At 37.3% G+C, this 19,380-nt stretch overlaps 1 protein-coding gene across 5 annotated transcripts in view; it reads right to left on the bottom strand.

The window, feature by feature from the left end:
* Window positions 1-19,380, bottom strand: part of LOC103709416 (DNA topoisomerase 3-beta) — a 39,822-nt gene that overhangs the window by 12,262 nt on the left and 8,180 nt on the right. For 3 of the 5 annotated variants that reach the window (XM_008794730.3, XM_008794732.3, XM_039129980.1), the window contains 6 exons: window positions 15,943-16,036; window positions 12,350-12,449; window positions 9,901-10,144; window positions 7,659-7,821; window positions 7,443-7,562; window positions 1,097-1,176 (listed from right to left, as the gene is read on the bottom strand). In XM_008794730.3, the coding sequence (XP_008792952.1) occupies window positions 1,097-1,176; window positions 7,443-7,562; window positions 7,659-7,821; window positions 9,901-10,144; window positions 12,350-12,449; window positions 15,943-16,036 (801 nt within the window). Of the gene's footprint in view, window positions 1-1,096; window positions 1,177-7,442; window positions 7,563-7,658; window positions 7,822-9,900; window positions 10,145-12,349; window positions 12,450-15,942; window positions 16,037-19,380 lie in introns of those variants that run through there. The other 2 variants (XM_008794734.4, XM_026805552.2) reach the window with 2 other exon arrangements.

The following is a 19,380-nucleotide window of genomic DNA, read 5'->3' as shown; positions in this document are numbered from 1 at the left end:
GGCTAATGAAGCTCTTCCTTCTTTTTTTTCTAAAAGTGCTATGCCAACATAGGTTAGGAGGTGGGAGATGCCGACATGCCATATAGGCCCAAAACATGGTCTTTTCACTTGCTTAGCTCTGTAACTGGGAAACAACAACCAATTGGGATTCTTTCAATTTGTTAAAACTCTTATGTAATACATTTGTTTCACCTATTTTCCCACCCCCCCTCCATCCTTATGTCATCTCCTCCACTCTAGTGTCTCTGCGTACATGTTTGCTTCACATAATTTGAGCCTAAAGAAATCTGCAGGATTGATGTTCAAATTGCGTGCCCATTATCACAAAAGGCTACTCTAATTCTAGAACCTACACACTGGGGAATGAGATAGCTACTTCATGGACATGGGACCAACATTATCCACGACCATGACCACAGCATCCCTTTCATGCATCTCACCTTCTGGCATCCCTTCTAGATAAGCCCTTAGGGCCATAAGGTTGCCCTCATGCTCAGCAATCTACAAAAACAGAGAACATGATGCAGACACACTGGCAATCCAAAAGTGACTAATGCCTCCTAGCACAAAGCATTAACTATTTTTGGACCAAGAACCAGAGCACAATAATCATTTTTCTGCTATATAAGAATAGTCTCTAATGCTCTCTCTATTTGGAAGTAATCCATTTCCTTCTTCTAATGATGTTATAGCAATAAAAGAAGGAACTTTAGCATGTTTTAGAAACTTTTAAGATCTTGGGAGATTTTTTTACTGTATGTATGCTAGGTAACTATGTATACGCCAAAGAAGAGGGAGTATCAATGGGTTTGTCATCATTGAAAGACCAAAATGTCCATGCATTTAATCACCCAATGCCCTACATAATATAAACGGAAGTCTCCTATGAGAAACACTACTGACACATTGAAGCACTCATTCTTATTGGTTGTATTCTATAGAATATAACAGTAAGTTAGATACTATCACAGCTCAATCTGGACCTATCACAAAACCTCAAGATTGCAAAAATTTTGTCAGGAAGTCCAGAATATAAATTTTATGGGAGGAACCAAATATCTCTACTATCCCTAACACAATTTAGCGTGGATAAAACCTGATAAAGCCTTGAGTGTATAATCTCTCTGCTAACTGCATCGCCATATGAGGTCCAAACCCTAGTGCGCTTGAGGCAACCTATAAAAGATAAAACACATGTAGATGAATTTATAATCTATCAAGTTCTATGACTTTTAGCTGACACATCAACAAAGACAATTAGCAAAATCTCCTAAATTTAGTCACTGATATCTTAAAGAAAAGATTCAAAATATTAGTCGGGTAAGAAGCGTATATCATGCTTTGAACATCAAACATTCTAACATACATATGAAAAAAGTCAAAAGATACAATATGAAAATCAAAGAATCAAATACTTAGGTAAAATAAGTGAAATGGAGCCAAATGCTATCCCCCATGACAACATAAACAACATAAACAAGCATACAGACACAACATACCATGCTAGCCAGATCCATTGTTCAATTTCCAAATGTTTCTAAAACACATTGATTGACTAAGAAGAAATATGGATCCAAAAATTTTAAAAATAAAACTCAAGTAGCACGTAACCCTGTATAATTACTAGATGAAAAAGATTGATAAAAGTGATATTGTCATATTAAAATTAGTAACAATATCAATACAATATGATAGTGAAGTATATACAAATATATTATAGAGACAGAAAAGGAGAGGGAAATAGCTAGGTAAATAATCATGCATGTGCATGCATTAGATAATGGGGAGGAAACATGTAGTACACTAAAGCCCAAATGAAAGGATATTGCAGTATAATGGTAGTCTAGCCCATCAAAACAAATTGCTGTATGATAGTGACTTTTCATACATCTCCCTTAATCCTTACCATGCGCTTATGACTACTTGGACAAAAACTCTTCCCTGACTGTTGGTAATTCATGTTTCATGTAAGTTAATAAAAACATGTAAATACCACTTCAGAACATGTTGCTGAACTTTTGTTAGCTACGGTGAGTTAAAAGGAATGACCACCATTTTACAAGAATAAACAAGTATGCGACCTTTTGTTGCCTACCTTCAACAAGGAAAGATATTATAACTATCATAGCATATCATGCTATACCAAATGTGCATTATATCAATATGCATCTATCCATGATTCCATGGCAATATGAAGCACTATGAGCTTGTATCCTGTTTTTCAGTATTAACTCCATAGACAAGAATTCCAAATACCTATATTTCTGACACAGTCAGAAATCCTTTCTAAATTATTCATTTATCCTGCCCACTTTTCTGAGGATTTGGAGGCCTGATTTAAAAACTTGAAACAGTAACAATAAAAAACCACTGTTGTACCTCAACCAAAGGCCAGAATTTAAGTGCACCCATTATACATATATATCAGTTTCCATTGCAAAACTGGCAAATAAGCTTCCCACATTACAGGCAGCAGGTAACAAGACCATCATATGCTTTTACTGTAGCTTTTCTGTGTTGTATAATGAGTAGAAATACACACGCACACACATATATATTATATATATGCGTACACACACACACATATATGTTAGTTTGTGTAATAAATTACTTGATGCTATACAGTCCACACGTTAGAAATTTGCATAGTTTACGATAATACATTTATGTTAAAGCTATTTTTAGTAGTTTAAACATTTATGTAATCATAAACCAGTATAAGCAGTAGAAACTGATCTATGTTTTAAAAAAAATGAATTACTTGGAGTATTTGTTTGCCGTGAATCTTAAATGTGTGCATCTTTCCACGCTAACTGCATGCCAGGGACCATCACAATATCATATTTGTTGGGCAAGACTTTCATTATTGACCCATTATCTATCAGCTAAAGCTTTTGGGTCAGGTAGTTAGTCAATTGTGTCAGAGCTCAGGTTGTTTGAAGGTCAAGAGTTCAAATTCCCTCCATTGGGTAATTATCTAGTTCACGCAGCTGCAATCTTGACTCATTTCAGTTGTTGTCTCGACTAATTTATCCATAAACATGCATGATCCAGGCCAAACAGGGGGTGCAGGTGTTAAGGCAGATATACATTGTTGTCCCATTTCCTATCTACTCAAGCTTGTGGGGTCAAGTGGTTTGTTAATTTGGGGTGCAAGCTACAGCAACACATACTTACAGGGTGGGGCGCACGGTGAACTGAATGCCATGCCAGCCCTTAACTAGCAAGGGCATGATAAATTATACTTTTCATAGTTCATTAATAATTATATTTGCTAAATGCCTAAAAATGCCTTTTCTAACAAGTGAAATTGCATGTTCTATTCCACGGCTTCATCATTAGTGAATGTGGATGGCACTTCTACAAATAGTGACTATTCAATAAGATGTCAAATATGGGCATGATGCACAATGACTTAGCCCTTGGAGTGTGCAATTATATCCACTCCTTGCTCAGAAATTCCTCTTCAAAAAACGTGAAATTTTATCCTCTTATAACAAAAGAATTCATCATTAGTGTTGTAGCTAGCCCATGTAGACATGCTATTCATTTTGTGTTGTTAGGTCAATCATGAATATCTTAATGGCTGTTAATATCTCCAACATTCACTCAACATTTCATTACATCATAAACCACTTCTTCCATGAAAGGGACATAAAAAAGTTTATTTGAAGCATAGGTTAATTCATCTTCTTACTACCAGATCCCATACCGATACCATACTAATATAGGGAGTGGTTCAGCATACCAAGACTCGGTACGCCCCCTGTACCAAGTCTCGATTTATGGAACGGTATGCCTAGTACAGGACAGCACATACCGGTATGATGGACCTTATGATTGTCAAAATACCACATTGACTGATGACTATCATGCATTGTTTATCTAGTAGAAATATAACTTGTTGGCATTTGTGTTAACAAGATCAAAACCAAGATGAGCCATTAACCGATAAACAATACAGATTTCTTATTTTTCAAGAGCGACAATCATGACCAAGAGGGTTAAATTAGTAAGACTATAATCAGTTATCTATTACAAAATACAAACATTCAGCAACCAATCCATCAACTTGATGTCAGAAGAAAAAGGCAAAGGAAGAGAAAGAGAGGGAAAGGAAAGAAAGAAAAGAAAATAGAATTTTGATACAAACAAGATGCCCTTCAATTTCCTTTTAGTCCTAAGCTATCCCATGTATCTTGCCCTTATAACCATGATCATAAACACCCAGCCTTATCCCAACAATTTGATGTTGGCTTTATGCATTCTCACTTGCCAAACATTCCTATAAAGGGCCGCATCAAATGTCAGGGGAAGGCCTAATGTTCAACATATTAAATTTGGATTTGTTTCATAGTTTGTCATGTTATCTGTGACAGCTCTCAACCTAACATCTACCATCCACCTTTCTCATCAGGGTTTGGCCCAACAATGGTGTCGTTTTCTTCCTACAAAGTTGCCTTACAGTTAAGGTAAGCTAATATAACCTTTAATTTGAATGGATGAAAATACTAACTTGTGGAGGGTATACAAGGTGAATAGATGCTGACAAACACTTGGGTATGAAGAACACCAAAAAGAAAATCAAAATATATGCATACCAAACCATGTGACATTTTCCACAAATGAAGCTCAAAAGAATATCTAGCATGAGACAAATTAACAATGCAGCTCTTAAACCATGAATCTACACATGATAAGCAAAATAGAATAACAGATCAAGAAGGCAATAATTATGCAGCATGCATGACAATGATGATGATTACCATTTAAGAGAATGATCTCATGTAGTTCATTCTAATGGAATGAAGTTGAAATACCGAGACTGATGGTAGTACTGGTTTTCCCCAGGAATGGTACAATACCCACCAATACAATACCAACTCTCAAAACAGTGGGTGCGTTCCGGTATCATACTAGTAGCAAATTTGACTCTTTTTTTTTTGGTTTTTCAATTTTCTTTTGGGGTTCTTATTAATGTAACATAGACATTAAGTCAACCTTGTTCTTTTTTGATGTGCAATATGGACATGATATGAATTGAAGGTAATTTGACTGCCTAGTTTTGATCTGAATTGCATTTGTTGTCTTGTAGCATAATCAACTTTGGGAGTGAATTGCCTCTAGCATATGGAATAATTTTTCTTCCCTATCCCTATCATTCATGGTCAAAACTCATAACTATTTAGACAAGTGGAAGCAAAGTCTAGAGGATTCGGGCCAGGAAATTTGACAACTCGTTATTTGGTCAAAAGTCCTATAGAATTTCCATCAAAGTCGGCATTAGCTTTCACGGGATTTCCATATTTCTCTGGTCAACTAATTTTAGCATATTTCCTTTTATTATCGAGTCAAATAATCTAATTCCTAGAATGATTTGTATTAGTGACCAATCGATTTGTCTTTTTCTTTTCAACTTCAGACTGCATCAACCAACATGGCCCTCCACCATTTCTTATAAAACATTTTGGTACCAACTGACAACCCTATGTACCAACTTATACCAATCAAAACGGAGGACAGTCAGTTAGTCCCATTCCCGTGCTCTAAAAAAATGTCATCTGATCGGGATAAGCTTCGGCTGGCCTTACTAGCCTTGGTATCAGTTGGTATTGATTAGAACGGCCAGTACGTCCTAACCTTGTGTTGTTTTGGTGTCCCAACAACCATACTGATGCCAATTTCATGCTAAAACAGTACAGTACTGATGATATCATCCCATTTCCTGGGTTTTTGAATCCATATATACACTACATGCATCAGCTTGTGCTTGTTCCTGTGGAGGCCCTCAAGGCCTCAACAACTCAACCTATGTCTGGACTTTGGGATAGTTATGTGATACCAACTCATCTTTAAGTATAAATGCCAAACAAGCACCTATCAAATCGATCACTGCAAAATAATCTTGAAAATATCACAAAAGATAACAGTGATGATAAATCAAAGACTGCAAGAGAGCAAGGAAAAGCCTCAAGTGGAAGCAGAATGTCAGAACATGGCATTGAAGAAGGCCCAAGGTTCTTTTAAAATAATGGGTGTGACTATTATTGGAATTCAATGGTCTTAAGCTTTTCAAGTGCTAGCTTTGTAATGTGCTTAGGATCAAGTTGGTTGGCCTGCCCTCAGTTTGGAATGAATTAGCTTGCTTCTTTTTTTTATTTTTGCAAATAAAAGGTATCTATTGTTTTCTTGAACAAAGTGAGGCTAGATTAAGGACAAAATGAAACTTGTTGTGGCCCCCATCTTTCTTGAAAAAATTGCATATAATAACGTGCATATCTTATTAGGTGATGCAGGTATCTTCACATAATTGAGAACATTTATAGTGAAATCCTTTACGTATATATATACTATAATAGCGGTGTTATTATCTTATTGACATTAAAATAAATCAGGTACCTTTAAATTTTCAATCATTACAAGGATTAGTAGCCTGATTCAAGCTTAAGTTTTTACTACTTTAAGTGATATACAAACTGCTAGCAATCTTTTTTTCAAGAGAAAATAAACATGCTAAAAATCCCCATGATGTTTGTTTTTTATATCCACTTGGCTCACTTCCCAAAAAAACATCATACAAAAACTAAAACTTTTGATGTCACTGCATACCATCAATAGTAAGTTTTATGAAGGCTTAGCAAACTCAAGATCCATGTTCTGCCATAAAATTGGAAAAGAGGCGTAAGAGGAAACAATGCTACTTGTATGTCCATACAGCATCCTTGGTTATGTTTGTGAAACGGGTATGGGTATGTCATGAGTACACAACTACACATAATAAGTTATTATCCTACTAATGGATTCTGACCACCATATCTCTTACTCTCAATGTCACAAAACTGACCAAATACTTAAATGGATAACAAGCTAAACAAGGAACCAAAATTGCATGCACCAAATAATGGTTCCAGTTTTTAAAGATTATATCCTTATATATCCTATCAAAACACCCAAGGCACAAGGTGAAGTTTAAATATCAAGAATCATAAAATACATGAAATGTGCACTCTTTACCAATGATCTAAAATTAAAAACCAACCTAGAATTTGGTTACTAAATCAGCACCGATAAATAAAATTAATGTTCAAATCTGATATTAGTTTTCCACAACAAGAACAGACAAAACAAAGTACCAATTTAAGAGGGGTAAATTTCTTCATGTATGCTCGTAGGAGTTGAGCATTTACTGTAGTTGTGAGAGTAATGGAGAAACTCCTTGCTATTCATATAAAAATATAGTTAAATCACTCATTTAAAGGAGACCAAGAGATCAACTTACCAAGTTTCTAACGTATTGCTTGATGGAAAGCTCATTACAAAGTATATTCACAAGGGCATTTTAATTATATAGAATACAGAAGTCATCAGTATGTGAGACAAAAAATATATAGCTTATTTAAATAATATAGCTGAAGTAAAGAACATCAGGTGAGTGTGGTAACCTTCAGCATGTTAACTGTGTTAAGGCCACAGGGGCGATTTTTGCACTCTTCTTTTGTCGAAATATCTGTCACTTTTAGAGTATGATTATCAGATACCAGCTTTTGAAACATCACGGCAACCTGTAATTCGAATGGAGAAACTAAAGTCTTCATAAGAATGAAGAAAGGTAGAACAACAAGTAAATGATTGAAGCACGAATCAGAAAAGAAGCTCACATCGTAGTCAAATACTTTGTTACGATCCCATTCTAAACGTAGTTCATAACCATCTTTTATTATACAAGGATTCAAAGACCAATACTTTTCTGGCTTAAATGTAGTAATCTGCATATAACGCTGTACACAGAATCCCAGAGTAGGAGTTTGACATGGGCCATAGCTGAAACAAAAAACAGATCTTATAATAGCCAGTCATGAATATATGGAACTGATAAAATTAGCACGTGAATTGCTTACCGAGTAGTAAAAGACAGTTCATAACTCATAAGAATAGGACGTAACCAATAATCCATGTAAGACAAGCAAAATAGAGATCTCCCCTAGATACTGACAATTTTTTCCATTTTTAACTTCTGCAAGACACATGTTGCATGCATTCAAAGGAATTGACAGAAAAGATATGGAAAAAATCATGAAGAACAATATATTTTTAAAAATATTTTTATTATTTTCTTCTAATTTTTGCTTCTGAATATTTACCTAGTTGTTCAAAGGTATCAGGTATTCTGCAATTTTCAATCGCAAATCAACCCAGGTCACTTCAGGTGACCATAATGGACTAAACCTAAGTAAGATCTAACAATGAAATTGATGGTCTGTTTTGTACTGGTTAAGATTTAACATTCACAAACAAATCTGTAACTGATGATGACTATTACAACTATCAATCTAATAGGCACTATGGACAAAAGCAGATAACAAGGGGGTTAAACTTGCTAAATAAAACAGCAATAGGTAACAGCAGTGTAAAGGAGAGACTAATGCATTAATAAGAGAAACACAGGAATTTCTGTTAGAAATAATAGTAGAAAGAGAAAAAAACTCATATGTAGGTAAATGTAAACATAAATAATAATAATAATAAAATGATAATTATCATTAGTATTATCATTATGATGATGATGATGATAAGACAGATCTTCTGACTATAAACCACATAGAGGATAAGGGGTATTCAAGAAAAGAAATTAAGAACCAAGCGAACAGCAAATAAGAATGACATGAGTAAAAGCAAAAATGAAGGACCTGGTCCTTCTTGGCAGTACCATATTGGACCAAGGAGAGACCAGGCCGTGGGGTGCACCAGGAGCTCTGGGTCTCCAAATTGGGACCATTGTGTCCTGACATTTGGAACAGACTTGCATCCTTGGACTCCAATTTTTTCATTGACTTTATCTTTATTTTTTTCTCTTTGTTCTTGTTTTTAATGGTTATGTCAGCCGATCCTGATACCTACTGATTCAGCCCATATTAGGACAAGCCTTCGTTCCGGGATCTAAACCCTTGTGTAAAACTATGAGAAAATCTACATCATTAAAAGCCAGAATTTAATCCATCACCTTAGTAATGAAGACAATTAAAAGTAAAGACTAAAGAGCATTCTAAAATATTTTAAAGACATTACTAGGATTTCGAAAACAATAATAGGAGCAGCCAGAACATAAACCCCATGTATCTGATTACAAATTTATACTCTTCACAATAGAAGTTCGCTTAGAATTTAGAAGTGGTCTTATAGTTATAATGTTATACTTTAGTTGGCCTTCACTATAAAAAATGAAAAAAAATAAAACAGGACAAAACAAGAATAGATAATTGGAGAGGAGGGTCTTGGTGCATTCATTAAATTGTGGACCTGCCGTTTTTTAGAGAAGAAACTAACCTCTTGCTTGGCTGAACCGTAAGAAAAGGAAAACCTCTTCTAAACCAGACAAACACATTAAATATTGGTTCTTGAACCCCATTACAACCAAGCTCCATATTGAAATGAATATAGAAGAGAAGAACTCCTACGAACAATAAACACCTAGATTCCTCCAAACCTATTGTCCATTTCCTACTGCAACAGTTATTTCTCCAAATTAGGCTGAGCAAATGAAATGAACCCTCTCCCAATGGCTTGGCTCTTAAACTAATTTTTAGATTTGGGCAACAAAAAAAAAGGGTAGCAGTCAAATACCCTTTTTTCCTAGGTCCAGTAAATCATAGAAAATGAAACTGAACTTTCAAGCAAATCAAATAAAAAAAAGGTACTGTGTATTTAAGGGGGAGAAAAAAAAGAGGACGGTGGCATTCAACAAATCAATAGTATGACTAGTTAATAACAAATTAATATGGAAAAAAAAGAACCTAGTAGTTTATAATGAGAGCATGCTAAATAAATCAACAATACATGAATGAAGAAAAGAATAAGGGGAAGGACCGGCAAGGGAAGGTGGGGGAGGAGAAAAGAACTTACGAAATGACTCTAGAATCAAGGTTTCCATACTTCCCCTGAAAATAGCGAGTCTGAAATCGAGTAAAGGCTACTCCAACCTTCAAATCAATTTCTTGGCGTGCATCTACAGCCAATGCTTCATCTTTGTTGGGTGCAACAAGGTTGTCCATGGCCTTCAATATATCTTTCTCAGTAACAGATGAAAATCGAGCACGGTAAATTCTTCTTCCAGCATCGTTTTCATGTATTCCAGTACAGTCAATAACTGGATTGAAGAGCAGAGTTGATAAGAATAATTTCAAATGTACCAAAAAAAAGAAAAGTGATCTGTAACAAAACTACTACAACAATATGATTTCAGGAAAAAGATTCTTGCAAATAGAAAAATATCTGGTTGCATGTATGCAATGTTAAGACTAGCAGAATGTGATGAACATGTCAGAATTTGGGCAAGATTGTAAAGTAGTTGCAGATCCATGGTTAAAAACTTAAAATGTTTGAAGCCACAGATAGTATAAGGCAATTATTGATCCCACATGACTGCTGGCTTTAAAGTCTCATGAATCATGACATGTATTTCAATGAATAGATTTCTAAACATGGCTATGAACATATCTGGCACACAATCTCATGAAGGTCAGCATTTATTTTTACCAGCGGAAATAAACAGAATGGTCATACATATTATTAAATACAAAATCACAGCATAATTTTAAAACCTTTTCTGAATGTATATATAAATCAACCTCCAAATTAAGTGCCTCTAACCATAATAAACTAACCAAACCAGCAATTATTATATAAAAAAGTATAGAGTATGGACAAAATACATAGTGCATGTGTTCAACCAAAAATATTCAGAATATTTTCATTTGCAATCAAAAAGATTTGCTGAGCTTGGTCCGAAAAGAAACAAGGAGAACTCCTTCCTTGATGTAGATAAGTGTACTTAAGACTACATTGTGATCCTCATATCTTTTGCATCAGATAGCATCATTCTTTTTACATGGTTATCTAGATTCTAGACCAATTGTACACATTCTATATACCACCAATAAATGGATCAATCAACCAAAATGGATCAATCATCCTAGAACTTCCCACTTCTACAGAAATTGAATGTATCTGTCTAAATTTGTCTCTATATGTATATATAATGTATAACGTATATGTCCATTTCGTGCATATAGGATTTAGAATTTGTCCAAAAGTGAAAATACATGAGTTACACATTGTAAATCTTAATCCATAACACTTTGATTGCCTACAAACTGATATTCAAATGTTTCGACGATCGCTACCTGCATGTTATGCATTCAATGGTGATAACATGGTTCATTTCAATGACAGCATAATGGTTACCTTTGATTTATGTTTGGAGCATCTACCTGCCGAACTTGTGCCTCCTGCGACATGCAGGGAATAATTGACAGTGCAAGTTCTAAATGACTGAATTCACATGGCTTACCATGCATTTTGGCATGCATTCTCTCTAAGTACCATGAACATGAATATTGTGTCCATTCAATGCATATGTTCAATTACCTTGCAAAAATAAAAGGGTTCATATTCATTTTTTGGTGCTTTAGACTATGAATAACAAGGTGGGTTCTAAATTTCAGTGGACCCATGTCATGGTTTTAAGTCCCACTTGCAATCGGCTCATACCGGATCTCCCAGATTGGACAAGTGACTAGCTGGGTTGGGATCTGGGACCATGAAACAATTTTAGCATCTTTTAACTTTTCAAATCAAAACAAGTTTTAAATATATTCCATGCTCTAACAGAATAAGCATAAACACAGATTGTCTTCTTTTGAGTTGTGTATAAAAAAAGTTGTCATATCATAAATAAAAGCCTTTGGATTTTGAAAGACTGCGTGTTGTGGCAAATTCAAGTAGAGAAACATATCCAACACCAGTATGGCATACTAATAAAAGAAACCATGCAACAAAAAGCTGCATGATCTTCAAAAGAATAGTTCTGTGGTCGCAGAAGGAATAACCAGAAAATGATAATGACATTTGTAAGATCTCTCTCCCAAACTTTCACTGAAGCTACAAAGTTCTGCCAACTGGTCTCAAATAGAAGTTTGTGACCTATACTACATACTAGATCAAAGAAATGTCTGTGAAGATTGAAATGGATGTCTTACAAAAGTATATAATACATCTAAGAAACCAACATTCAAATACTTACTAACCACAGAACATACTTCAATGATCGAACTAATCAAGAAAAATCATGAGAATCAAAATTAAGCACTACTAAATTGCCTGAAAGAAGTGAATGCCACTATTTTAATGTAGCAAATTTAGTAACAGATATTTCAAGCTTCCATTCATTCACAATTTAATTTCAGGGTGACAAATTATTAGTCAATTATCCAGGAGGCAGGAAACTTGTAATCCCTTTGAGATTCAACACTAATATTGTTGCCAATGACAATATTGGACCAATAGAGTATACCTTCATAGCATATATTTTCACCTTCACGATCACAATCCAACCATAAAACCAAGTAGCCGCATCCTTTAGCTTCTTGAGACAGATGCCTACGAATATGAGCCTTAAAAGTATGTGTTTCAGCAGATCAAGTAAAAGACATGGGGACAAGAACTATGAAGTAACATTATATATCAGGAGTATAAGCTACCAAAGCAAGCTCAATGAATATGACACCATCACAATCCAACCATAAAATCAAGTAGCCACACCCTTTAGCTTCTTGAGACAGATGCCTATAAAAATGAGCCTTTAAAGTATGTGTTTCAGCATATGAAGTAAAAGACGTGGACAAGAACTATAAAGTAACATCATATATCAGGAGTATAAATTACCAAAGCAAACTCAATGAATATGACAGCAAACATTGAGACAAGTACATACATACATACAAAAGAGAGTCATAGTTAGTCCGCCCATTACCCAAAATGAATGATACTTACAAATTTACAGAAAGATACTTATCTGTGGTATAAATTGCTAGCAGCAAATGTAATAAGAGAGGCAAACAAGCCAAGCTGAGCCCAGTATGAGAATGCTTGGGCTCAGCTTGATATATAAAATGCTGCTCAACATGAGCTTAACTTAAGTTGTTCAAGCTTGGCCTATATCCGTTTTTGCACCAAGCTTTTATCGAGCCAAAGCAAGCTTCCCATTATTTTTTTGGGAGACTCATGTTCATGATCAGCTAATTTATGATCTGAGCTCTGAGATCTATTTGAGCTCAGCTTGTTTTCTAACTGAGCAGAGCTTATATCGAGCCGATCATCAGCTGCTCATGGACAGCTTAGATCATTTACACTTTTATAGCCTTCCTGTGATACCAAAATAGAAATGACTTCCTATTTAACTATAAACCAAACTGCAAGATTAAGTTTTAATATTGAATCTTTAGAACAAATAAGCTTAGTGATCTTGAAGATACAGTAAATGACCTCAAGAAAATAAATATAGGCGATAGTTCAAAGTTTATAGCAGATTCTAGCAGCCTAAGCAGCAGGTCCTGAATGAAATGAGTGTGCAGGAGCAAGGAAATGGTGTACGAAATTTAAGGAAGCAAAGAAGAACAAGATAGATGCTTACAAAGACAATGGAACCATCCCGAACCGCCTGGTTCAGGGTGTGCCAAGCCATACCGGCGGCAGACCAGGACGGTTTTCCGACAAGCAAAACGAGAAACTAGCGACGGAGGGGGAAAGGGAGAAGAAAAGAGAGGAAAAAAGAGAGAGTGTGTGTGGGAGGGAGGGAGAGGGAGAGAAAGAGAGATGCCGAGAGAGGGAGGAAGCCCTCCTCTCCCTCCCTCTCTCTCTTTTCCTCTCTCTCTCCCCCTCTAGTTTTTCGTTTTTGATTCACGCTGGGATGGGACAGCATGGTACCATGCCATACGATACTGGCACGAGTGCTAGTTTCGGTATCATGGATCTTGGGTGCATATATAATATTCGACCAGAGAGTAACTTCACAATATTGATTCAAAATAAAACAACGGAATAGATAATGATTAGTGAATCACAAAAAAGCAATTTGAAATATAGTTGCAACCTTGCAGGTAACATTTATATATGTGGGAGACTACAGGAAATAGTACTAGAAACGGGAGAGGGAAATGAAAGATAAAAATTTATAGGGTAACAGGTAACATTTATATAAAATTATAAAAATCATTCATATACTCTGTATAGGAAACAAAAATATATTTTATAATATTTCACAAACATTAAAATATACTCGACATAAAGGTCAATACAGCATAGCAGTACTTGGTAGTTGGTACCAAGGTCGGAGGAACTGGTATTGGTTCTCCGGCGGAACGGCTCGGTACGGGCCCGCGTTGTGCCATGTCGGGCCCATATCGACACAGCAGAACAAACAGAGGAGAGGGAGAACGAGAAAGAAAAAAAGAGATCAGGGGAGGGAGGGAGAGGATGCCGGCGGAGGGCCCGCACAGCCCGGCGTCAGCCCCCTCGCGGCCACCAAATATGCCGGTAACAAAATCAGATCCGTAAGATACTCTGAGTTGCGTAGGATAATAGCCACCGGAAGATTCCTTAGATGCACTATATCTATATCTGTATCCATATGGGTTATAGACTGCCTGCATCTGCGAGTAATAAGATTTAGTATACGACTCAAACCTGATATGTTTATGAATCCTACTCCACGTACGAGGTCATCTACAGCCGCATCATGTCCTCCTGAATGACCACGAAGAGTCTGTCTCCTATATGCAATCATACCCTTACGGGCTCTACCAAATTGTGCATCGTAGTTCCTATCCTGTGTAGCATGTGTAAACTGAGACTCACCGATAACTTGAAGACCACCCTGCAGCTATGTCTCATAAACGGTGGTCTCTTGTCCTCCACTCTCTTCCTGACCAACATATTCATGACCACCAGAATTGTTGCTCCCGATCTCTGAATCTGAGTGAACTGACTCCTCAACACTTCATTTGGGCTACAGGTGCCTTTTATTTATTTTTTTTAGTGTGCTGGGCGACTTCCTTTTTACCCTTCATGCCCCTCTACCTGGCTATGCTGGAAGGATGTATGTCACCCTCCTGACTGAGTCGACCGATTAGCACCGAGTTTGAATGGAACCGGTCGGTTTTGGATGGTTTCGGCCAGTTCGAACCCTTTCCAGTTGGTTTCAGTCAGTTCGGGACTGGTTTCGGTCGGTTCGGTACCGGTTCCAGCTGGTTTGGGGACGAAACCGAAAAAATAGTGAACCGTTCCGATTTCGCACCAAGTCGGCTCGGCACTGCCCAAACCGGACGGTTCAGCATGGTTTAGCAGACCATGATTAAGCCTCATAATAAACTGAATCATGTCTTTCCTCCAAAAGAGAAAACTGTGCATATCAAACTGCAACTCTAAGGGCACAATGAATAATAAATAAAGCGAGGTCCACCGAATCGATGTCGAGACCCGTACCAGTCGGCACCCAGTACGGTTCGGTACTGGTTCGGTATCGGACAGAACCGGTAGGGCATGCCGGTTCAAATTATATTAGGAAGGCATTCTCGGGCCTTCCTAACGCCACCCGATGCCTTTAAAAGGCATCAAGTGGTAGTGGCAGGTCGCTCATACCCAACTTGGTTTGAAATCGAATTGACTCGGTGCGAACCGACCAGGTGGTAGCGGCAGGTGGCTCATACCCAACTTGGTTCGAAATCGGGTTGACTCGGTGCGAACTAACCGGTTCGCACCGAATCGGCACCGAACCGGCCGGTTCCGACAAGTTCCGACCGGTAAAGGACCGATTTTGGCCGGTCCAATATCGGTTTCAAACGGTAGGGGCCACAACTGAATATGTATGACGAACGGGTCAGTTCGGTACTGCCCGAACTAGGTAGTTCGGCCCGGTTTGGCAAACCATAAAATAAAGTGTATAAACCAAGCATGTGCAGCTATTTGTTATCCCATGAAAAGATGCACAACATAACTAAAATTAAGCTAGTTATATAAGAGTAACAGAAACACTAGATATCTGTTCAATGAATTTAACTGCATCAATCAAAAAAATCATAAGTCTCAAAAACTACAAGAAAATGATACCTTCGGGTTTGATTCTGACTTCAAAATTGGTGCTTGGAAAAGATCCATTGGATCAGTCACTTCCCAGTTCTGGTATGTTGGTGGAAAATCTACACTGTCATATATTGAATAGGTAATAGATTAGAAAATGCAATCCTAGAACACACAATATAACATGCACATGTTGATCAATGCACAAACATAAAATTATACAAGATGAAGCGGTACAAGCTATATAAATATTAATCAAAAGGAAACATAACGCAAGATGTTAACCTTCATATTAATAAAATATCCTGAACTAAGCTCACTGCTTGATAAATAATTTGATTTTTATCATCAAAAATTTGAAAATCCGTTGGCACTTTCTTGTCACTAGTTGAGTACACACTGTTAAATGTATCGTCCAAAAGCACCATCAAGCTGGACTGTTTCAACTTTCAAGATTAGTTTTGAAAGAAAATTGGTTTAGACTTCAATATCTCTCTGAGGGGTAGAAATTTGAATATGAAAACATTCAGAAAGCATATCAATATTTAGATTTTTAAGGGTTACCAAACCTTGGATGCTAAGAGTTCTCCCTATGTACTTCACAAGCATATTCGGCCATGAGCAGCCTCCTAGGCCTATGGACAGATGACATGCCTTGGAATGCATAGTCGCATACCATCATACACAGTCCATTTATATTATATAAACTAGATATTGACACATGCCATAAACAGTCTTTATTTAAACAGGTGCATTGGATGGATGGTTGCGGTTCTACCAATCAAATAGACTGCACTAGATTCAGCAAATATACATCCACTAAAGTTCATATACTATTTAATAGTTCTCTGTTCAACAGTGCACATGGAGGAAGGAAGGGGTATGATTATAAATAAAGGTAAAATCAGAGTAATTAAATCCATCACCTAGGCAATAAAAAGGGAGGTAACCTGAACTCATTATATCAAGGTTAGCCGAGCAGTACTAGGACCGCACCAGTTGGCTACTGTTCGGTACGAGGTGAACTAGGCAGTTCTCCCCCAGTTCAACAAACCAATTTCAAGCCTTTAAAGAGGTGGGGAGCAAACAGGTTCAAACTAGTGTGAACCAAGCAGTTCGCACCAGTTCCGCTCCAAAGCGTCCGGTTTGGAGCGATTAGTGATATTTTCCGAAAAATAGGGCGGAACAGGCAGTTCAGAGAGGTTCATGATATTTTTCGAAAAACAGGACCAAACCAACCTAGTTCTGCACCGGTTCGACCCAATTCGGCCTGCCTTACATTACATGTGTGGGACAAAGACAAACTATTTGCTACATATATTAGGAAAATTCATGTTTTAATATTGTTTTTCTTCTAAATACTTTTATTTTTCAAATATAAAATTGTGAAACAAAGGATGCAGCACTCTTCCTCGATGAATTAACAGAATTTGAGGAAATGTCTTTGGGGATGGAAGAGGGAAGAGAGAGGGTTTAAGGTTTATGCTTGATTAAGAGGGTAGATATTGTTGTTCTCTCCATCTCACTAATTTGATGGAATTTAGGTGGATAATCAGGTCTGGATGGACAACAGTTGTGCTTATCAATTTCTTAGAAAAAAGGGGAAAAAATTATTGTGATAAGAATCTCATTCTGAGAAGCTCCTACCAAAATTTAAATTCCATCAGAAATACAGGAGATTGGGGCATATTTTGAGGACTCATTAAAGGAAATGTTGGTTGACTCATGAGTTTCAGGATGCCAAATGGGTAAGGGCAACATGCTACTGCTTAGAGATGGTTTCCCTAGGATATTTTATATAGCGTGAATCCTTGGGATACCAATGGCAATGAGTTTATCGAACAAAACTATTGAAACAAGGCTTTTCCATCGAAGGTACCTAAAAAAGGACAGACAACAGAGTGCAATTTAACATGGATCCAATATGGATTGTCGAGGGGTCCAAGATTCATCTAAAAATTAGGTCTTTTTCTATTTTTGGTGGGAGGAGGGGAGGGGAGGGGAGGGGTGAAGACCGTGGCGCCTACTGGCTCCCCTATAACCTCCCATAGCAAAACTTGGTCCATCACCTAAAATTTGGCAGCTATGACCCAAGACTCAAAATATCATTAGTATAGAAGCAAGCAATTGTAGGAAAAACCAAGGCTACAATCTGAATGATATAGACCATAAACTACCATTTATTAGAAAAAGCAAGGTGGAAGATAAATATTAAAAATAAATAAAAAATTAAAATTTTATAAATAGACACCAAAGATTAATCCCCATGTCCTATATGTTTACACTATCATTCGACCTTCTCTTTAGGCATATTCTTCCTAGCATCAACCCTAGCTAACATAAGCATAATACAAATCAACTAATCTGTAGAGCTTACAAAGTTAATGTATGGATCGTTGTTGGCCATACCGTCTCGAACCGAATCGATGGAGAACCAGGAAAGTTTGCTCCGTTGGCTCGGTAAACAAGTCAAACCCCCAATAAACAATTCAAAAGGGCCTCGTACGAGATCCACTCGACGCACTCGATTAAAAAGACACTCGGGTTGCAATCACCGCTCCCTCCCCCCACCCTCAACCAAATCGTGGATCCTCCCCTCTTCCAGCCCCTCTCTATCCCTCCTTCCTCCCTCTCCCCCCATGTAGACCGTTTTAAACCCTCGCCTCTCTCCCACCTCCACTCACCACAGCTGCCCTCCTCCTTCCTACCTTTCTCTTGCTCCCAGTCCTTCCCTGACTACGGCCACTTGACTTGGAAGACCGACCAATGCTGGCAGGTTGGTGGACTCGCGCCTCTAAGCATCTCCTCAGCCTCTACATATTAAACTGCGCTCTAGGTGAATTCTCCCCCCACTCTCTATCCCCCCTCCTTCCTCTCCCCCCTCCCTCTGCCTCCCTCTCCTTCCTCTCTGGCCCTCTCCCTCCACATGGTTCCGGCATGCTACAGTTCGGTACAAAACATACCAATACCACACCATACCAATCGCCGACAAGCATGCTTGTCGATACCAATTCCGCCATCCTTGGTGTGGATCTTCAAGAAGTTTATGGATAGATCAAATAGGGAGGAATGGAATTAAGGATATCAAAATAAAAATGGCAAGTAGAATGGCTATCAATTTTGATGCATTCTCTATCATTTACACATACACACATTAGTTATCATAATAAGCCAAACTCATGAGCGTGAACCCCAGTATGAAAGATTGGACATTAGGGTCATATAGCCTCTACAATGATACACGCCGTTGCTTGATATAGAGTTGCAGTGCTAGAGTATAGAGAAGTTATTGTGCTTTCTACACTTCCCTAAATATGACAAAGGCTCCAAACAATATTTATATCGAATAATTGAATTGGAATTGGTAGAATCAAAAGCACAATAAGAAATGGTGAAGACTCTGACTCCAACATGGAGGTAGAAAAGTGAGTAAGAGCAAGGGTTGAAATCTCACGCATTTTGGCCCCA

Source organism: Phoenix dactylifera, chromosome 9 (genome assembly GCF_009389715.1).
Source record: "Phoenix dactylifera cultivar Barhee BC4 chromosome 9, palm_55x_up_171113_PBpolish2nd_filt_p, whole genome shotgun sequence".
Classification (NCBI taxonomy): Eukaryota; Viridiplantae; Streptophyta; class Magnoliopsida; order Arecales; family Arecaceae; genus Phoenix; species Phoenix dactylifera.
This window is presented reverse-complemented; position numbering and strand designations above follow the sequence as displayed.